General features: G+C 35.4%; 1 protein-coding gene across 1 annotated transcript; it reads left to right on the top strand.

The window, feature by feature from the left end:
• Positions 1 to 1,724: 1,724 nt before the first annotated feature.
• Positions 1,725 to 22,715, top strand: LOC140139134 (uncharacterized). The gene is made up of 11 exons (XM_072160915.1): positions 1,725 to 1,851; positions 6,506 to 6,648; positions 7,762 to 7,904; positions 8,139 to 8,516; positions 13,570 to 13,701; positions 15,993 to 16,113; positions 16,853 to 16,924; positions 18,446 to 18,517; positions 19,168 to 19,239; positions 20,532 to 20,615; positions 21,527 to 22,715. The coding sequence occupies exons 1-11, from the start codon at positions 1,810 to 1,812 to the stop codon at positions 22,659 to 22,661; spliced, it is 2,394 nt and encodes a 797-aa protein (XP_072017016.1). The 5' UTR covers positions 1,725 to 1,809; the 3' UTR covers positions 22,662 to 22,715.
• Positions 22,716 to 22,996: the final 281 nt, after the last annotated feature.

Below are 22,996 nucleotides of genomic sequence, written 5' to 3'. Positions count from 1 at the left end.
CGATTTTGGTTACGCGCTCTCCTTATCCTCGGTACGCCGCCAATATTATCACGTATCGTCCATCACTGAAATCCAAATCTTACACGTATAAGAAGTCGTGGGTGTTACAAATCACAAAACGTCTTTACATATTATTGGTTGAAGTTACGCGTGAGATGATTGCTTGTTTGTGATTTCTTACTCTGTGATTCGTCAATTTAAAAATCCCGCTTCATTCACGTATAAGATGCAATCTTACGCGTATTAGATGCAATCTTACACGTGTAACCTTTTGGACCACTTGGTCATTCATACCAAACATCGTCTTTCGCGTTGCGACACATTTTTACGCTGCCCCCCCAAATTTTTTTTTTTTTTTTTTTTTCAAATTGATGCCACGGGAATACAAAATGGAATATGAAGAGGTGCTGCGGTGCACATCCCTGGACTTGACATGGAATGGCTCATATGTAGAAAATGCAACTTTTTGGCCACTCACTTGATGCATAACTAAAAAAAAAATTGAAGCCCGCTTTTTGCCCCTTTTGGATATGTGGTTCAGGAGGGTGTTTAAAATCACTAGCAAGCAGTAGTGTTACATTTTTGTCTAGCTCATACGTAACTTAACTCGTCTAAATCACCGGCTAATATATATTTTGCGATGTTTCAAATGCCTTGCGGCGTCCAAACACACCCATACGTACCACCATGTAACTCGATAAGGACCACTGCTTTTTAAGCAGTCAAAATAATATTGAACAACATCATACAAAATGGAATATGAAGAGGTGCTGCGGTGCACATCCCTGGACTTGACATGGAATGGCTCATATGTAGAAAATGCAACTTTTTTGGCCACTCACTTGATGCATAACTAAAACAAGAGAATTGGTCAAGCCGTTTATGAATTATACTAAAATGTCTTGGGGTTACTTTTTTGGAACCGTTAACTTCTAATATGGCTTGTTTCTAAGATCCTACGAGGGAAGTCCTTTGACACTTCTCTTCTTGTTTAACGTCACTCACACCTGTGACGTCATCGGATGTGTCTCTACATCACTAGCAACAACAAGTCGTCCAAGCAATAAATATCCGCTGAAGATGCCGTTTGACCCGATAAAAGCGCTCCTGTGAAAGCACCAAATTTAAACGTAGAAGTTTAATTTTACGTTTACCGCAACATATGATTATACATCATTATACTTATACTATAAGTATAGTACTTTACAAACTACTATTTGGTAAATCTTTCCAATATGAAGGTGCCTTTGAGATATCTACGCAACACATTTACAAACATCTTTGATTTATCAGGAATAATGTCTGTCAAATGTGCAGGTGGAAAGCCTATCAAACAAGAACCATGCGTTACACAATGGCGGAATACGTATTTTAGGTCGAGCAATTTCGTGACCTTTTCCGACATTGCCCTTATGAACTCTAAAGAATACATTTCTAAAACAATTTACGAACTATATATTAGGTTTGTGTGATACAATTATTGTTTTCAAAACCAAATATAATTACTGATCTGACAGTTATTATTCTATTATTATTATTATTATTATTATTATTATTATTATTATTATTATTATTATTATTATTATTATTATTATTATTATTATTATTATTATTATTATTATTAATATTATTATTATTAATATTATTATTATTATTATTATTATTAGTATTATTATTATTATTATCCATTGATGGGATCATACCATAGAATGGCAATGCCCAACAAACTGGGGTTACCATAACGGGCGTTGTTACATACTGCGCACAGAGCCAACGCTGATACAAGATGCAAGAGAAGTGTGTTTACAAATGGACGCAGATCTTGTTGTTGTCGAAGATGGGGCTGAAAATGTAAGTACAACAATAATTAGACGAGTCAATTTAAGTACCAAAATGGACACACCTAGACAAAAATCGAACACAAATGCTTGCTAGTAACACTAAACACCGTCCTAAACAATTATTATTAGGATTCAAAAAAAATATAGCTTGACCTATCTCTCATGTATAGTTCTTGAGTTATAGACATAAAGGTCAAATGTCAATTTTTGGTCTCCATCATTATGCACAGGGCTAAAAACGTATATAAAAACGCCATATCTCGCGCGTTTTGTTACCTGGTTAAAGAAATTCAAAGCCCATTAATTCATGTTAATTGTAACATATTTTGTGAGGTAACAAAATACCTGTGATATAGCAAACTATTCTTTGTTTAAAATGTTGTTCCAAGTGGAACAATCTGAGACCACGTTGAGGGAAATCGGAGTATTTTGTTTACCCCTGTACATAATGATGGAGACCAAAATGTGACATGTATGCCTATACATTTAAGAACTATACATCGGAGATAGGTCAAGCTATACTTTTTCTGAACCAAAATAATGAGAGGAATACATAATATTGAACAACATCATGGTTACTGGAGGCCAGTTGTCCATTTAAGGTTGGTCTTAACCCTGGAAAAAATTATACATCGGAGATGGGTCAAGCTTTACTTTTTCTGAACCATAATATATTGAGAGGAATACATGATTTTTATCCATGTTCCTCCCATTTAAAAAATTGAAGCCCGCTTTTTGCCCCTTTTGGATATGTGGTTCAGGAGGGAGTTTAAAATCACTAGCAAGCAGTGGTGTTACATTTTTGTCTAGCTCATACGTAACTTAACTCGTCTAAATCACCGGCTAATAGATATTTTGCGATGTTTCAAATGCATTGTGGCTTCCAAACACACCCATACGTACAACCATGTAACTCGATAAGGACCACTGCTTTTTAAGCAGTCAAAATAATATTGAACAACATCATGGCTACTGGAAACCAGTTGTCCATTTAAGGTTGGTCTTAACCCTAGAAAAAAATTCGGGGCCAATTTTTTTTATTAAATTTTAAAACCTAGATAAAACTATCTAGCAGCCGTTTTTTTTAATTCTTTGGAATTTTGACCAACTTTGCTAAAAATATTTAAAATTTTGACCAAAAATCGGACTTCCTTATGATTTTGTTGACCATTATTTGTGTATGCAAAAGTTGGTCAAAATTCAGAAAAATAAAACAACGGCTCTTAGATATTTTATCTAAATTTAGTTTCTAAAAATTAATTTAAAAAAATGGCCCAAGAATTTTTTCGTTACGTTTAATGAAAAAAAAAATGTTTTGTTTGTTTGTTTTTTGTTTTTGTTTTGTTTTTTGTTTGTTTTTGAGGGGGGGCAAAATCAGCATTTCGGTCCAAACTTGACCTCACAGATGAATTTATCAAGTCTTTGCCATTCTAAATATTAATACTTTTATATAGGCCTACTTTGGAACAACAATTTAGCAGTTATGAGGCCCGAAAGTTTCCATAATTCCAGGGTTAAGACCAACCTTAACGATGTGCTCATCTGATTATGAAATTATTAACAAGAAACACAATATCAGCTACGTGCATATATCTTGATGCCATGATATTTTTTTCAAGACTACATTATTCTAAAGCCTCACGGCCACGGTTGTTTGATGTACACCAGGCACAAAAAGAAACTCGTCAGTTATATTCATCCTTGCTGTTCAATAACTTGATAATTTTGGATTATTCTGAAATATATATTTTGTTATTAGGACTTTGCTTTCTCATTTGACACCCTGTTCGTGAAAAACGAACAAGAATTGACCAAGATGTGCGCCTCCAAAGCATCAAACCCCAAAATCAAAAGTTGCATTTTCAACGATTTTCAATGGGAACGCATCGTTGTATTGCACACAAGCACCACGGACGAATCAATAAAACAAACAGTGTAACAGGCACAATTGAATCGTTAAATTCTTCATCGTCATGGGCGATTCTGCGCCTTATGTACAGATGTAGGGCCTATATGTAGCAGGTTGACACACAGTCAATTTGCTAAGTATATACACCAGGCACAAAAAGAAACTCGTCAGTTATATTCATCCTTGCTTTTCAATAACTTGATAATTTTGGATTATTCTGAAATATACATTTTGTTAATTGACCTTTCTTTCTCATTTGACACCCTGTTCGTGAACATTGAGCAAGAATTGACCAAGATATGCGCCTCCAAACTCTCAAACCCCCCAAATGAAAAGTTGCAATTTTAACGATTCAATTGTGCCTATTACATCGTGTGCTTTATTGATTGGCCCGTGGTGCTTGTGTGCAATACAACGACGCGTTCCCATTGAAAATTGTTGAAAATGCAACTTTTCATTTTGGGGTTTGAGAGTTTGGAAGCGCATATCTTGGTCAATTCTTGCTCAATGTTCACAAACAGGGTGTCAAATGAGAAAGAAAAGTCCAATTAACAAAATGTATATTTCAGAATAATCCAAAATTATCAAGTTATTGAACAGCAAGGATGAATATAACTGACGAGTTTCTTTTTGTGCTGTATATAGAATTGGCTTCATTATTAACTAAATGCAAACTATAGATGGCGCTATTTATCCTAAATCATATTTCTTTATTTGCAAGGGGGTAAGTGATTACTACTCTCATTAAATCAGCTGGAATAGGTGAAACAAGCAACAAGGAAATTGTATAAACATATTTCATCAAACAATATTAGGAATTATCTGTATTAAAAGCTTGTAAGAGTAATTTCGAGTGACTAAATAGCGCCACCAATTTTGTCATTAATAGACACATTTTATATCCGAAAAAGCTACAAAGATGCTATAAAAGTGAATAATTTTGTAAAAGAGGGGAAATCAAAGTTGAGAATGTCTCAAAAGCATTTGTATACATTAGCATGATATCACATTTAGCTGTTTATGCCTAAAATTTGGTTGCACATGATGTTTTGTTTGAAAAACTAATAAATGATCCCATCAAACAACCGTGCGGCCTTTATTAAAGTTATACTTTCGCATGTATGTTCAAAAATCCTTGATTATCTTTATATATCGTCGGGTGCGTTACATACATGTAGTGACGGATGTTGATTTTTGTCATTTTTATGAAAATTGGCCAATGTATTTTAAATAGTGAGTAGTATAATATTACCGCTCAAGTTTGCATAATTAATTAGTTAATCAATTATGTAATTGACGGATGTTGATGACATTACCCGACGTTTTACAAAGTGACGTATCTAAGATCCGTCACTATGTAAAACGTTTACTCGGATAAACAACTAATTTTTTGGCGTAACCCCAGCATCCGTCACTATGTAAAACACGATTTTTCATTCTGAACGCACGTTATTCAATATTGTTCATTGAAACATACGGGATTTTTTGACGGATGTTGATAACTGGGTATAAACCAAAAACGTTTCCGTAGAGGAGATATTTCAATGGATCATTATTTTAGTAAATATCATATTAATACATTTTGAATGGTTCGAGTTGCTTCAACAATTATTTAGAGATATAAATTCAAAACTTTCCAATATATAAGGGATGGTTAACTCATAAAAAATGAAAATATGATCATTTTGAAATATGATCAAAAGATGTTTAGAGGCGGCTCCATGTTGACAGATAATACGGTGTAAATTGGTAAAAATTAAATACAATCAATGGCGTTTTGTGAAAAGATGTTACATCTTGTGTGACTAGCTATATCATGAGAATGAGAACTAGTTAGATCAGGAGTAAATAATCAAATGCAATATGTCCAGGGCGCTCGTGGCGAGTCGGTTTTATCATAAAAAAGCGTTTAAGAATAAGCGTAAAGAACCGACGGATGCTTCGAAGTTCTTCCTTGATCCAACTTTCATGCGCACGAATGTGTGGCAGATCCTCATAGAACAACAAGAGAGACCAGATTAACGTACCCGATATCGGCGCAAGACATAGTGACGAATGTGTGACGGATGTTAGGAGCAACGTTTTCACGTTTGTACATACTGACGTATAAATTTGCAATCATTTTACTAATTTAATAGCGAATATTTCTTCACGTGATAGATGTTTCAAGATACTTTAAATAGTGTTTTTTTTTTACAATACAGCAACTTTTGAAGGATTTTACTTGTTATTGTTCTGCTATGGTTGATCACAAAATTAATTGTCATATTCTTTGATCGCGTCTAACTCAAATTTCTTTTTTCTAGTGGAGTCCAACATTATGTAATACACCTGACGATATGTAAAAAGGACATTACTGCATTAATTTGGGCATCTTGTCCAGGTTTTGTCCTGGGTTTTTGTTCCTCCTTGTATTCTTGCATTGCTTATATTTTGTATTTTGCATTCCTGAATAAAGGTTGATATAACACATTGTACGCGCAAAATCGACAATGCGGCTAGATAAACGACCTCACTCCATCACTGGAGAGTGGTTAATAGTGAGGCGGGCGTAAGCATCAATATTTTTCTAATGCTAGCCGAGTTGTTTATGAGAATTAGAGACCAGATCGATCACATAATCCATGTAATTAGGAAGAACCAACCAACAAACCACAATCATGCGATTTGCCAATCAGATTATGTGAGACCACTCCCATTGACTAAGAACACCACATTAAAGATGCATGAAGCGTGATTTTTTCTACATTTATAGGCATTCGTAACCACTTTCTTACCCGATGATACAAAAGCAGCATACTTGATAGGCTTGGTGTCAAGTACAAATGAGCCAGATGAATATATTTGGGTTGACGGAACGGTTGTCAGGAATGATAATAGGAATGACAGAGTTTATACGTAAGTTGTCACATGGTTTGGGCCAGACTCTCTTGTTTACTCTTTCAAACTTATTTATACTTGCTTTTGAGATCCAGGATACCACGATACAAATTCTTATTGCAATGTATTTACTTCATCTACTTTGTTTTATAGCACTACTTTCATCCAAAAGTTTGATTTCGAATATCATTTGGTTTATAATTTGCTTTACAATTTATTTTCCGTATTTCTATAGCGAGGCGCTATGTGCTTTGTAGAGCGCCAAGTGTTTGTGTCAGTCGACCGCTTGTTAGCGGCTTAAGGAGATTGTATACAAGCAAACAGAACCCGATATCGCTTTTACATATTCATATGGAAAATGACGTACAAGCAGTTTGGTTTCGAACTCGTGGTGCACATAACCATGTATAATTCATAAACATATATTTTGCTCACTGCAAATAAAAAAAAACCACAAAAACATTAATATAAACGATAAATAAACAGATAAACACACATATATACATAAAGAAAGAAAGAATCTAATACATAAATAAATAAATATAACGCCATAACAAAAACGCAGATTAATATTTTCCACATATCGACTACTTTATTTTGCAATTATGTTTGAGTGTTTTTTAAGCAATTACTTTTGTTTTAAAGGAGTATTTCGTGATCCTAGCATCCTCTTTTTATGACATTTTTCAGTACATATCCACGAAAAAAGCATATTCCCAAAATTTCAGTTGATTCCGATTTTGCGTTTGCGAGTTATGCATGATTATGTGTATTACACTGCTCCATATACAATACGTTGTAATTTCGTTCTGGTGCACCAGAACGAAATTCAAATTTCAAGATATCTTTGCTAAACGAATTAATCTGCAAGAAATATTTTGTACATAAACATTATGTAGCCAGAGTATTCCAGTGATATAAAAATCTCAACTTTTTTGAGAAAAGTGGGGGATGAGGCTGTGGATCACGAAATGCCCTTTAAGGGTAACAATACCTGATTTACATAGTATAGTAGTACATGGTCTATAACAGTGTTTTACTTGGCTGATCTTAAACAAAACGCAGCAAAGAAATCGTTAAATTGTTTAATAAATGCCTTTTTTTGTCTAATTAATGTTTGTTTTGAAAAAGCAACTGGCAACTGGGAGAGCCAAACGAAGCATACGAAAAGTGTGTAATAATAACAACAGTCGATTATAATTTGGACTACGTACGAGGTGCTTGGAATGACGTGGATTGTAACATTGCTCATGGCTACATATGTGAAACATACGGTGAGGAATTATACCATGCAACGTTGCAAATGGTGTATTAAATTATGTTTCTGAATGGGGTGTGTTGTATGGTTGTTAGGTGTATAAATGTTTTTGTTTTTGCTGCTTTTGAACAAATTTGTAATTAAAAAATACGATTTTTTGGTATCTCTGAAACCTTTGAAACTATAATACCGCAATGATTGCTTACCTGTTCATGCTGTTTAGCAATATTTATATACCTCCTCCATGCAGCAACGTGTGGGCGAACTATTTTACTTGCCAGCTTAAGCAACATAATATCTCCCAGATACCAATTAACACATCTGGGATACCCAAATCCATACCCACCCGACCTCGAATGTCAGTGGATAATAATCGCAGACAATAACGATACATTAATCGTTGCTCGAGTTAAAAGGTTTGAATTGGAAAATGGATTTGATTCCTTGACTGTGGGCAACGGTCCTGTATCAACAATGAATGAAATAGCAGAACTGACTGGTGTGGTGAAAGTGCGCGCTATTACTTCATCAATGTCCAGCATGTGGTTTATGTTGAAGACCGATAGCACGGGTAATAAGTTTGGATATCGACTTGAATTGGAACAGATAACAGTTTCGAATGATGGAGGTATGTACTTTAATCCACCAACTGTTAACCGGAACATTTATATTTTTACCTTATATGATTTTATTTTAAACCACCTTATATTTGCCATAAAAACATATAAATAGCTGTCTCTAAACACACGATATCCCAAATTCCCGGGCACTGAAATTGTCTAGTGCAATGGCGTCCCAGTAATACAATAAAGGCTGACGACAATTTTGAGAACAAATAGCCATTACGTCATTGCACTAGAAATTTTCGGCGCGGGAATTTTGAATATCGCGTGTTTAAAGCTGGCTGTTTTTGTTCGTTTTTATGGTCGATATGATTTTTTTTTAAATAAACCATGTAATTCGGGCTTGATAATTACTTTTCTAGCATATAAGGTATAATGTTATGATTGCCGGATACGTCTTGTGATGGATCGGCAACGACCCAAGGTCAAACGTCACCATGCGTTGACCTGCTTAGCATATATCCTTTGTGTACATAATCCTTGCACAGATGATATTTTCTAAAACGGTGCTACTTTCATAATTCACTTATTTTCTTGAGGAAACAGGTCTTCATCAATTCTGTACCCACTTACATTGTCAGATTTGTTTCTTTCATAAACCAGCTTTCAGCAAGTTGGGGCGGATGAGGTTCTTGCGCTCCAGCTTGATAATTCCACAATATCGCTTGGCCACAGTCTGACTCCATAAATGTCCAGTGATATGGTATTACTACATGTAGCAATGTTGCGAATGAAGCTTTGATTTTGTTTATAAAACCAATTATCTTCAATTCGTCGGTCGCAACACATAGTGGCGTACGTGAAGGACAAAATACGTTTCCGAGCCAAACGTTTTTGAAGGATATGCTACTAGTAACTGAGTCGATATTCCTCCACTGTTATCTCTCAGTGCCTCGATTCCATTTGAAATTGAAGTTTAAGGTTCAAACTATTAAACTGTATTTTTGATAGTTAACAAGGAATAACTTTTATAGGATAATATAGGATAGCTTGCTCTAAACCTATACGCCACTATGTGAAACGGAATATTGAGAAAATCACTCTACGCCACTATGTGTTGCGACCGACGAATTGTTTTGCTGGATTATAGGCAATATACAGTTTGTCCACTTTTAATTACGAAGTAAGATAAGCACATTTTGCATGTGCATATCGTGCGTCGCGTATTAAGACGCTCACGCATTTGTGTGCGCCTAGCAGCGTGTTATTTCCTTTTAACTTTACGACGCGCCGAAACTGTGTAATTTACTTTGTACTTCAAAGTGGACAAACTGTACAGGGTGTCCCAGAAAAAATTAGCGAGTGAATAAAATTGAACGTAAGTCAAGAAATAGACATCAAAATCAAATTATTTTATTTTATTGTGCATCACTTACGAAAAATTTATTTGATTCAGTTGACTGGTTGCGAAGAAATTAACGATTCCACAATGCGCGCATCAATGCAGTTCATTCCAAGTTTGATCAACAGGCGCTTTTGTCATACTCGCTCACCGCTTCCTAAAGTTTTTGCATCTCATTACATTTAGTCCACATCTATTTTATAATCCGACGGTGTTATGTTATTCATGCTTTCACTGAAGATAAATAACAGTTTTTCTGAGAAAACTTTGATTTCTGTAGTTGGAAGCTCAACTCTAATTCTTTAGGTTGTGCAAATATGTTTTATCTTTCCAAAGAACATTTGAGCCAATAATGACAATGATCAAGTGCTTACAGCTTTATACCATGCAACATTAATGTTGAAGTTTTAAAAGATTTAAACTTTGCATTACAATTTCTTGGAAATATGGGGTACATGGGTATATGGGATATACTGAGCACTCTAGTACGATTGCCCTGGAACGCTCAAGGTACCCTCTGAGGGCTATGGTAGGACATTGAAACACTGATGATGGGATAAAGGAAAGGGTGGGTATGATTCTTGACCAGGAACCCAGCCCAAGGAAGGATATAGACTCCACTTGGTGAGGCACAGGTAGTGCTCTTCCATAGACTGGCGGCCTTTCTGCGAACAAGCCATTAATGAGGGCGAACAGTGTTGGGCTCGCTGAGACCATCATACTCCCTCCCAGCGAAGCCATGATAAACCGCTACGATGGCAGTCCAGTTGCTTGATCGGTACGAGGCATACAGCCGCCGTGGAATACTAAGGATATCCGCGACTTCGCCTGCATGGGGAAGAATTGGGGGGGGAGGTTGGAGGGGTCGATATTCCGACAGGAACACGACCTGTAGAATCGCGAATCGTAAGTCAACTGTCGCCTTGCCTTTGCAGCAAGAGCAGCAGCCGACTCAAAAAATCCCGGCTTGGAGGACTGGCAGAAATACGACAAACAATCAGGTGCGTTTGTGGTATATCCCTTGGCAAATCCCAAAAGATAAATCCTTAATATTTTTGGAGAAATCCTTCCAACTTGTGTACGATGATACGGGTATGGAAAGTAGCTGAAAGGCATCGATTCCAAATCCTCCAGCTCCCGTAATAAGACATAATAGCCACTTGAGGTGACCTGACACGCAAACTAGAGGTATTGTTATTTAGTGGACCCCGTGGAACAGTACTTTTGATCTTTGTCATGCGCTACGAGACGCCAATTATGATCTCTCAAGTGGCACATAATGGTTGTAGATAATCCATTCCCGGCATGAAAGAAACTTTCAAGTGGTAATTACTAGTTCGATAATGGATTATTTGATCAAGTCTGCAAATGTTTCAAGGATTTGTATCAAGTCGCAGTGCAAAACCTTCTTTTCAAAACCCTCAAAAATCCCAAAATGTCAATTGATTCCGATTTTGCGTTTGCGAGTTATGCATGATTATGTGTATTACACTGCTCCATAGACATTGCGTTGTAATTTCGTTCTGGTGCACCAGAACGAAATTCAAATTTCACGATATCTTTGCAAAACGAATTAATCTGCAAGAAATATTTTGTACATAAACATTATGTAGTCAGAGGTTTCCAGTGATATAAAAATCTCAACCTTTTTTGAGAAAAGTGGGGGGATGAGGCTGTGGATCACGTAATGCCCCTTTAAGTCTTTGTTTGCTTTGGCTAAATCCTGTTCAAGTGGTGGGCTAACCAACAATTGAAAATGAGAGGACTTTCCTGAACCTCGTTCAGTTGGGGATGATTTGAAGTGACCGCCAATTATGACCATTTGATATTTAATATCAGCAATGTGGAAAAAAAGAAAAAGTGCCAAAATAATGTACCCTTTTACGGAAGGAGTAAAGTTTAAAAAGTTATAACTCCGCTTCTGCAGTACGAATGTCAGCGGCGAATGTCAGGTTATTATTTCCCAGTCTTTAAAAAAAATTGCAGGCAGAGGTGGGAATCGATCTCGGTACCTCCCGGTTAAAAAGCACTGTACAAAACCACTAAGCCAACTAAATATCTGTTGTGAGATTAATCGTTGATATTGCTTAATGGAACAAATCGCGGAATTAAATTAGTAATGAAAGAAGTATATAGATTCTTATTTAGCGGTCAAATTGGATAAAAGGGGAAATATTTGTCCCTGCTCTAAAGAAAATATAGGTTAGAAAATTATCAAATAAATTTAAATTAAAAATTGAGATTTTATATTTCTTTCTTTCACGAGGCGGCATTATCACAGACAAACACTGTATAAGCTAAAAACTCGACCCTCATCACTACATGCTGTCATAGCTCAATGGTAGAGCTTCAGACTGCTAATGTCAATATCGTTGGTTCGAGTCCTCCTGCCAGCAATGGTGATATTTATTTTAATGCTACGCTACAATTTGTTCTATTTTTTTTCGTTTATTTATTTATTTATTTATTTATTTATTTATTTATTTATTTATTTATTTATTTATTTATTTATTTATTTATGTTTTGTTTTTGTTTTTTTTGTTTTTTTTTTTTATTTATGTAAATAATTTGTTATATTTGATAGAGGTATTTGAGCAATTGAAATTTTGATTTTATAATCCTATGGGGTCATTTTGAACCCCGACCCCTCCCAACTTGCCAAACGCACAACACCTATGAATTTGCATCATACATGTCATCATCATAAAAAAAATTTCTATGTATACCTGACGCCGGCAACTTGACTACTATACAAAAAAATAGGATCACATATTTCCTGCTCAATCAATATAATACTTGCAAATAGATCATAGTTTACTAATCTAATCCTGTAATATAGACACGTTATATCACCTGTATTTGCATGTAGAGTCTATACATGGTTTGTTATGGTAGGGATTAGTGTCCGATCTCTGTAATGTAATGTAAATGAAGCATATTGATATGCAGGAAGAATCGATCAGGGCGCTATCTATTAGGGAAAAATAAACACTATTCAAAATATCAATAGCCAAGAAGAACGGGATGTAGAGATTTGTAATTGAGTCATGCATGATTTAAAGCTATTTAACAGAAGGTTCTTTCCAAAACCCAAACGTAATGCTTAGGAATTCCTTTACGCATTACAATTTTATTTGAATGCTTCACCTAAACACCTTGATTTTGCGATGAATAATGGAAAACTACAAATAAGCCCATTAAACGCAGAATTTGCCTTGGTTTCACGAATTCTAGTGTACAATTGAAAAAACGCCCCATTTTATAAGACCGTGCAAAAATTATGCTTTAAAACGGAAAACTTTGCTCTTCCCCGCTGACAACTAACTGTGGCACGCCATTGCATGCATCTCCTTTCCTGTCACCGAAAATGGTGTTCTTTTCAGGTATATGTACAGTGGATGAATACCATTGCGGATCTGGATTTTGTGTGACGGTTGAAGCAAAATGTGACGGCTTTGTAGACTGCTTTGTAAACCAGGCAGACGAAAGAAGATGTGGTTTGTTAAACGAATTTGCACATTTCTTAGTTTCTTATTAGCTGAATCACGGACTATGCATTCTATTATTTAAGTGGAATATATTAAGAATAAACAATTCATTCAGAATATCACGTTATAAATATCATTTCCATAAAGATGAAAACTAAGCAGCGCTCTATATAAATTATTTTGCATTACATAATATTGGTTGACAAAATTTCATGTCAATATTTGCAGCTTATATTACCTGCCCTGGGTCCTACCTGTGTGACAAAGTACATGAAGTGAATATATCAATGTGTGTGGCGATAGAGGAAGTGTGTGATGGCCAGATAGGATGTCCTGGGGGAGATGACGAGATCAAATGCGGTATGTACACACTTTTTCTTCGGAGGAAGGTTGTTTGGCGATTTCTAGGGAGAAGATCCAAGTATGTCAGATACCGTGTTCTTATTTCAAATATATATATGTCATTTGTAACGACGTCCTAAATCTATATCTTTACACAGCTGTGTCTTTTTTCTTACAGGTTCTTCTTTCTTTCGTTCTTTCTTTCTTTCTTTCTTTCTTTCTTTCTTTCTTTCTTTCTTTTTCTTTCTTTCTTTCTTTCTTTCTTTCTTTCTTTCTTTCTTTCTTTCTTTCTTTCTTTCTTTCTTTCTTTCTTTCTTTCTTTCTTTCTTTCTTTCTTTCTTTCTTTCTTTCTTTCTTTTTCTTCTTTCTTCTTTCTTTCTTCTGTCAACCTTTACATTTGCTCTAGCACTCACATGCTTGCATTGATTTTGACCTAACTTGGTCACAATGATCATTGCCCGTGCCAAACATAGGGGTATGCATCTTCTCCCACAACTTACGTAGGGCAGCAATGCCACTTACACACATGCATTGTTATTACCCAGTGTGTATGTGGTGTACACATTCTTGGGGTCAAAGGTCATTAAGGGGTTACTTCCGGTATAAAACGGAATACCTTCAAAAAAATTTATTAGCTAAGGAAAACATAGGACAGTAACGGTATGTTCACATATGAGTTGCAGTTACCCAATATGTGGTATTTTTATCTGGGGTCAAAGGTCATTAAGGGGTCACTTCCGGTATAAAACGAAATACCTTTAAAATGCATCTTCTCCCACGAATTACGTAGAACAGTGACACCACTTGCACACATGCATTGTTATTACCCAGTGTCAATGCGGTGTACACATATTTGGGGTCAAAGGTCATTAAGGGGTCACTTCCGATATAAATCGAAATATCTTCAAAAATTTAATTAGCTAAGAAAAATATAGGAGAGTGATGGTATGTTCACACATGAATTGTGTTTACCCAAATGGTATTTTTATTTGGGGTCAAAGGTCATTAAGGGGTCATTTCCGGTATAATACCTTTAAAATGCATTGTTATTACCCAGTGTATATGGGGTGTACATAGATTTTGGGGCAAATGTCATTAAGGTGTCACTTTCGGTATAAAACGAAATAACTTCAAAAAACTTTATCAGCCAAGAAAAATATAGCACAGAGACGGTACATTCACTCATGAATTGATCTTACTCAGTGTATACGTGGTATTTTGTTATTTGGGGTAAAAGGTCATTAAGGGGTCACTTCCGATCTGAGACAAAAAAAACCTTCAAAATGCCCCTTCTGCCACAAATAACATGGCAAAGTGATGTCACGTGCACACATACGTTGACATTAGCCAATGTCTATGGGGTTTTCATATATTTTGGGGTCAAAGGTCATTAAGGGGTCACAACACGGCTGTGTCTGTGGTCTGATTCTTTCTTCTTTCTTCTGTCAACCATTACATTTGCTCCCATATATTTTGGGGTCAAATGTCATTAAGGGGTCACAACACGGCTGTGTTCGTGGTCTTGTTTTTCATTTGTGCCGGGTTTTTTTTTTTTGTAAACCTAGATGGCAACGATTCTACGAATGTTATCACTTTGGATAAAATTGAACAAAACTCGAAACATGCGGGTTTCAAAATTTCATACCAAGAATCCGCACGGATAATTGCTAATTTAATTCGGTTGTGGTATATGCTGACACCTGCTACATTATCTGTTTTGATCAATCACACCGGTGTAAAGAAATACCATGTGACATGATATGGTGACGAAACGGGTATTCTTATGTGATGATGTTAAGTTCTACAAAATCACCCTGGATGTACTTAAACGCACGTCTGAAAAATATCTTGTTTTCCATTAAGAACGCCACGTTTTTACAAATATGTAGGACTTCGTCTTTGATAAATTTTTTGTCTGATAAAGACGTATTTTTCACACAACATGTCACAAAAAGGACATCGTCTAAGTACATGTCAATGCATTTAGGCTATGTCACATTAAAGACCATTTATTGTTCAACATAAACATTCAAAATTATACCTCATGTACCTTACAAAATATCGGAGTGTCTTTCCAAGAATAAAAACAATTTGTTTCATGAAAAATGCATCCCAAATTGTTTCCGTGACTGTATAATATTTTGCTAATCCCCCAGAGTCAAATTGGATCTAATATACTTCAACTCATTAAATATTGATACTTCTACATCCAAAACCCTTTAAATCTTTTTAAGTCTTTAATTCTTTTTAACCTCTTTAAGTCTTTAATTCCTTTCCTTTCATTGTAATACCTAAAATTATGTGCGCAGATATTAAAAGATGTCCTGAGGAATGCAGCTGTGCCTATCAAGGAAATAATCTGCAGATATATTGCAGTAAAGGCTGGAGTATGGAGACAATCAACAATATGGCTAGAACGGTCAATACGCTGTGAGTATCAAGGTGTAAAGTAGGTAACGGGGCTACGCATCATGTACAAGAACATATAAACTCAATATGGAACGAGTGCTCGCTACAAGAGGAAACTGAATATATTTAATAAGAAAGAAAGAACAGTTTACCAACCCAAAGTGATACAATTAAACAAGACAACACATAAACACCAATCCCGGCCGGTACACAATCTGACTTGACCAAAAAAGCAAGGGAATGTGCCGGCATGGGATTCGTACCTAGGACCTTCCGATCTATTATAAATGTGTGTTATATAAGCCGCCATTAGGATATGTTAGTGGTTCTCATATAAAGGTGAAGGGGCATTTTATTGCAATTCATCATATTGCATGTCCTGCTGATTTGTACACAACGCGTTATCGAACAAGAGAACAAGCGCCGCGCTTTCCATTGATTAACATATTAATACTAGCATCGTGCTTTCCATTGATTAGAACATAAAAGTGCAACATTTCAACAAACGAGGTCTTAAATCAGATATAAAGGGTACAGGTACTGACCGCTTGTGTTACTGTTGACATATTTGTCTTCGTTTAGGATATACAGGTGTGAATATAATTGGCACCTAAAAGTCTTTTGCGATCTAAACACTAAGTAAAATATAAATTTATGCCTACTGAAGTTTAAAAGAAGAGCATAATACGCAATATACGTGTTCCCTATAGGGCCCGCAGTATCGTTATGTCATACCATATTAAACTCACGTTGTTTACAGGAAACTCACCAATGGCCTAATCAGTGTCGTTGAACCTGGCTTATTCAAAGGAATATTTGCATTACATACACTGTGAGTATAAAGCCATAACAAGATCGGGTACAATCCCATCTGACTCAGTTGGTATGTTGGTAGAGCCTCGGCCTGGTGTTCAGAAGGTTACAGATTAAAAGGGTTCAAATGTTTACAGGTTTATCTCACCGTCAATGTTTGGTGAAGACCTGCATTATCAATTTATTAGTATTAATATAGAATTATAATGGAATTAAAATGTGTTTCACAAGGAGTTGGAGTAACCTGCTTTTTATTTTCAACTGAGGGACTCGCTCATAGCCGTGTATTTATAATGTGGCGTTCTAAACTTAAATTTGTATCATAACTATAGTCCGTATACATTCCTCGAGTCAGTAAAAGTAAAATCTTAAATTTCTAAATTTTCTCCTTGTATCATTTCCTTTCTGATAATGTATGCCTATTATACTTCTCATAATCATATTTAAATATACACTAAACAACAATATCTAAATTACTGACTCGGTAAAATTATACAGACTATAGAGAAAGTCATTTTCTTGTTTACAGGTCTTTAGAAAGTAACAGTATTGATCATCTCCAACAAGGTGCATTCGACAGTCTTACCAATTTGACATGGTTGTAAGTGACCCAATACTATGTGACCAGAGCAAGCAAAATAAAAAGAATGCGGTAGAAAAGAAAGTTTTATTTTAACCATATTAAGGGGTGGGGTATGAACGTTTGGACAGTATTTATTGTGGGACATTTGAGCACATCAGACATATCGAATTGCATTCTGAATACGAAGAATGTCCTTCTGATATCAAATAATTTTGATTTCTTGAAATTCGCAATGTAATACACATTTTATGGCAAATGATTCAAAATCGATATTTTTGATATTTAACAGTACTCGAATAAACTTTATAAATCTGATGATTTATACTTAAAGTGTATGTAGGTGGGATGAAAAGCCGACGATCAATTGAAAATTTAAGATATGGATTTTCCCCCCAAAAAATAGGTATTTTTGGGAAAAAATCCATATCTTCAGTATGAAAGGTCAACATTTTCAATTGATCGTCGGCTTTTCCTCCCAGCTACATACACCTTAAGAACATGTCATTAGATTTATAAAATTAACTTCGAGGACTGTTTTATATCAAAAATGTGAACAATATCAAATTTTAGTAATTTGTCATAAAATTTGTATTATATCGTGAATTTCAAAAAATGAAAATTATTTGATATCAGAAAGACATTCTTCGTATTCAAAATGCAATTCGATATGTCTGATGTGCTCTCATGTCCCCCAAAAAACACTGTCGAAACGCTCAAAACGCTCATTCCAGATCCCTTAACGTTTTTTGAACCGGTATAACTGATCTTAATGCCAAGTTAAAAGCATGTTCTTGGAGAACATTGTCCTCGCTTTGCTTCATCTAGTGACATAGTATTATGTTTATGATTCTTGAATGATTAAATTAACAAGAGTGCATAGATTGGTATACATTAATTATGTTAAAATGGTGTAAACTTTATCTTAATACGTTTGTGTATCTCCCCTCATTTTTGCAGAGATCTTTCACGCAACAACATTGCAAAGCTAACAAGCCACGCCTTTCGAGGATTACCTCGGTTGAAAGTACTGTAAGTCATGACATTGTATCATAGTTCACCATCAGCACCATTTAAAGTGTGCTGCTTTATCATAGTTTGAGTAACATAATGGAAGTGGATTTTAAAAATATCGTAAGCCCTTGTCTGTCATTATACATCTTTATACTTTTAGTATTCTTTTTGGTAATGTATAGAGTAGAATGGGCTATCTATAGTCCCCGCGGGAAGCATTTTAGCAAGTATCTCTGTTATCTCATTTTCTATTTCAAACTCTGTGAAACTATTTAATTCAGCGCAGTTCCATTTCGAATATCCTGATCAGCTCTTCAAAGTTTAAACATTAGAATTAATGATAACTAATTAATTTAAGCATGTTGATTTCAATACTACTATAGGTTTAAATAATAGAAATATACAAAGTAGACGTCTGAAATATTATTAGCATTTTCTAGTTTGACAAACTTTAAAAAATAGCTTGTTTTCTACAAGGCATTTGTGGAGCTCTGCGCAACATAATTATGTGTTCATCCGCCATTTTTTTTTCTGTTAAATTTTAGGCAAGGTAAGGAATAATTAATTACAAAAAACAGATATATATATGCTGCCTACAACATAAGTAATCCCCACCCCCATGTCAAGGAGACCTCAAGCACTAACGTGAACTAAAACATTAATTTCAGATACTTGTCGGATATTCGAATTGCAACAATTCAAGCCGACACCTTTCTTGATAATACGGAACTTGAGATTCTGTAAGTAAACAAAATTTCAAGTGTTTAAATCGCAGTCAAGAACAATAGAATCACTCTTTGGCAAACTTAGATAAAGAACCCTGTATATTTTACATACAAAACCCTGTTAAATGTGTCAATTGGCAAATGGGAAGAGGTCTTACAAACAAACATAGTGTAGCACGTTCACTAGTTCAGTTTACTGGGTTTTAGTAAAGGTCCATTCCTGGTGGAACCAAATTCTGCTTAGATCAGGTCTAACTTTAGACCTGGTTTAACTCTTTTGTGCATACGGACCCAAGGATCGCATCTATTGGTAACACATCCCAATATGATCACTGATGTAAATAACGACAACTGTTATTGATCTCCCACAAAATGCTTGAAACAAAAAGAATAATCCAATGAGAGCTGAACCGATTTCCTTCAATGGATTCTGAATCCCATGGTCATAAGATTTTGCTGCAACTTACTTTCGTGTCCTTTAAATGTACACTAAGGCATCAATTTTGGGACCATTGGGACACACAAAGTGTCACGATGGGCAAAATTAAATTAAAATTCGACTGCATACCCCATATTAGGCATACGAATAACCGTTTTGGAATACTGATCATTCATTAAGGGAGTAATTACTTTATGGCAGTGTGTCTAAATATACAATTGAATACATGAATACAAAACCCACCCAAGTCCATGGGAAGTGCTTTTGAGAAAAAAACCTGTGTATCATTTTAATTCCTTTAGTTAGATTTACCTGGTCAATATGGTAAGTTGTACGTGCAAATGGGTGGGTTAAACTGTATTAGGTTTGACGATTAGCATTTCAGGGACTTCTTGGGGTTCATTTTAAATTCTGGACTTGGGTGGTTTTTTGAATCATATACAAAGACAATAATGTTGGAATGATATTACTACTAGTAAGATAATACAAAATAAAGCACACAGTTATGTATAATGTTGATAAGCATTCTGCCATGTAATATAAACCACACACTATCCTTGATTAAACCCATTTTTTTCAAAAGTCACTCTCCAGCAATGAAGATGTTACAAGTGGACTTTTATACATACTGGATTTCAATCAATGTGTTACAAGTCAAATCATGGACTTGGTTTGATTCTTTCATACATGCTATTTTTCACATGCTCAATAGACACAGAGGATGAATTTGAGTTGTTCTTTCAAACATATGACAGGCCTATGTATAGCAACACTTTCCCATGCTTAACTCAATTTGGCCAAAGTATGGACTTGGGTGGCTTTTGTATTCATTATATTCAAATTTATCAAATCGGTGTTTCTTTTTTAGAGTTTTGATACGAGCGAGCGGAACGGATGTACCAGTAAATGTTGAAAAGGGAGGATTTCGTGGTCTGAACAGTTTGAAAAAGTTGTAAGTCCTTTCTTTCAAAACCTATTTTGCCTATAGAACTTAAAGAACTAATGTATAAAATCAGTATCCAAAAAGTTACTTTACTGAAAGAGCTAAAACCATTTGATTGAAAGGCTGCACAACTGTCAGAAGTAATTGACATTATAAGGAACATCAGTGCATGGTATCAATTATTTAACCAGGGTGTACTTTGGCGGGAAAATGTCATCGAACTGAACATCTATGTTTCAGATGGACATTTTATTTTTGAAAAGAACATACATACAATACATAAAACATATTTCGTATAGCCCCCTCACGAAAACTAGTGCATTGCATTCGTGCTTGCTTAACTAGCATGTTGTGCAAATTTTATTACACAATTTGTTGCCGTTCTTTTTTATGGACCTTTTCATTTTACATGTAAAGTCTATGGAGATTAATATTAGAGAAGGCTGGAAAGGGCAATATAGCCTCATTTTAGGCCATTTTAGGCATATAATGCTTGTAAAAATGGATGCAATATGAACAGTTGGAACGTCTATTTCTGTGTGAAAAGATGTGTTGTATGGGTGTCAATTACCACAATGCCCTGTAGATTGAAAATACTGATCGATGAGGCTATGCAATTTTACCCCGGTGATTTGACCATGTTGATAGCATGTACAAATGTCCTATTCGCAACACATTTTTTCTAGGGTCTTTATAACCACTTGTTTAAAACACGTAGGCATAGTTTGTATCTAAAATAGTTAAACTTGTTTGACGCGTCTTTCATGCAATAATTCATGATTGTGTGATAAAGTTCTAGAAAAAAAAGAAAAGAAAAACAGCAACAAAAACAAAATAAATAATGTCTTCTATAATATATTATCATAACAAAACTATCAAGCCCGGAAAGTAAATGGTAACTTTAATTTGATATTTAACAGATACGTTGATGATCGTTTCTTGTGCTGTCATTTTGATAGCTTGGAAGAATGCGTCATCCTGAAACAACAGCCTCCACTTTTCAAGTGCGGAAGTCTCATGCAGAATATCATCCTTCGTGTCTCTATGTGGGTTCTTGGAATCAGTGCCCTTATTGGTAACATATTCGTCGTTGCACTGAGAGTTAGGGAAAAGAAAACGTCGGCCATCCAAGTTAAACAATCTTTCTTGATTAGCAATTTGGCAGTTTCAGATTGCCAAATGGGAATATACATGCTAATTTTGGCGTGTGTGGATCTGTATTATGGCGATGAATATTTTGTGTATTCAGATGAATGGCGTTCGTCTAAATTATGTAAATTCGCCAATTTTTTATCCCTTCTCTCGAGTGAAGCTTCTGTTTTCTTCATAACATTGATATCAATTGATAGGTTTATTTGCATTTTGTTTCCCTTCGGAAAATTCAAGTTCCGTGGCACGTCAACTAAAGTAGTCACAGGAATAATATGGGCAATAGCTTTTGTATTGGGGTTACTCCCTACATTGCAAGCGGGACCCGAGTCTGATTTTTACGATCTGTCGGATGTCTGTATCGGCCTTCCGTTGATTACCCGACCGTCAAGTTACAGCATCCAATCAAGCGACGTTGGTGGTCCTGATTCTGGGCGATCATTTGATCTTCCCGTTGCAGACAAATTTAAACCTGCTTGGTATTATTCCATTGCAATTTTCTTAGTTATTAATCTAGTTTGCTTCTTGACCATATTTGTGTGTTATGCTGCTATGTTTATCTCTGTGAGGATTTCCAGCAAAGCAGCTCAGCGAAATCAGTCACAAAAAGATGATATCAAAATTGCAATCAAAATGGCGGCGATAGTTGGTACGGATTTCATATGTTGGATGCCGGTAATTATTATGGGTATCCTCTCTCAGACGGAAGCCGCCGTAATTCCTCTTGAGATGTACACGTGGTCTGTGGTATTTATTCTCCCTATGAATTCATCTCTTAATCCGTATTTGTACACAATTGCGTCGAGGATTGCGGATATGCGAAAGAACAAACAAGCACGTCCATCGGTCACTCAAACAGATAGCACCACCATATCAAACACGGTAATATCCGAAACCAACATATAAGCGACTAACCGAATATAGTACAGGTTTATTTTGTTTTAAAATACTAGGTGAATAATTTGCACCAAAATATATTAAAGATTTGATAACAAAATCCTACGTTAACTCTATCCAAAAAATATAAAAAAAACAATCTACAAATTAAAAGTGATTTTTTTTTGTATTTCTGAAGAATATTGTGTAAATGTATTAACTGAAAACAGCCCGGGAAATGTCCATCTATGCCACACAACCACTTTTATCGGATGCCCTCAATATTACGTAAGCTGTACATATCGATTTGAATGTTCATGTAATTTTAATAATGGTCGATTTGCTTATAAATATTTGAAATTTGT

The sequence above is a fragment of the Amphiura filiformis genome, chromosome 18, assembly GCF_039555335.1.
Source record: "Amphiura filiformis chromosome 18, Afil_fr2py, whole genome shotgun sequence".
Lineage (NCBI taxonomy): Eukaryota > Metazoa > Echinodermata > Ophiuroidea > Amphilepidida > Amphiuridae > Amphiura > Amphiura filiformis.
Note: the sequence above shows the minus strand (reverse complement) of the source record. Positions and strands in the feature narration are given on the sequence as shown.

Bases quoted from the DNA above. Each gene is read 5' to 3' on its own strand.
- LOC140139134 (XM_072160915.1), top strand. From the start codon at position 1,810: ATGGACGCAGATCTTGTTGTTGTCGAAGATGGGGCTGAAAAT. The intron at 1,852-6,505 runs GTAAGTACAACA...CTACATTTATAG, and splicing joins TCGAAGATGGGGCTGAAAAT to GCATTCGTAACCACTTTCTT. The intron at 13,702-15,992 runs GTATGTACACAC...TTATGTGCGCAG, and splicing joins AGATGACGAGATCAAATGCG to ATATTAAAAGATGTCCTGAG.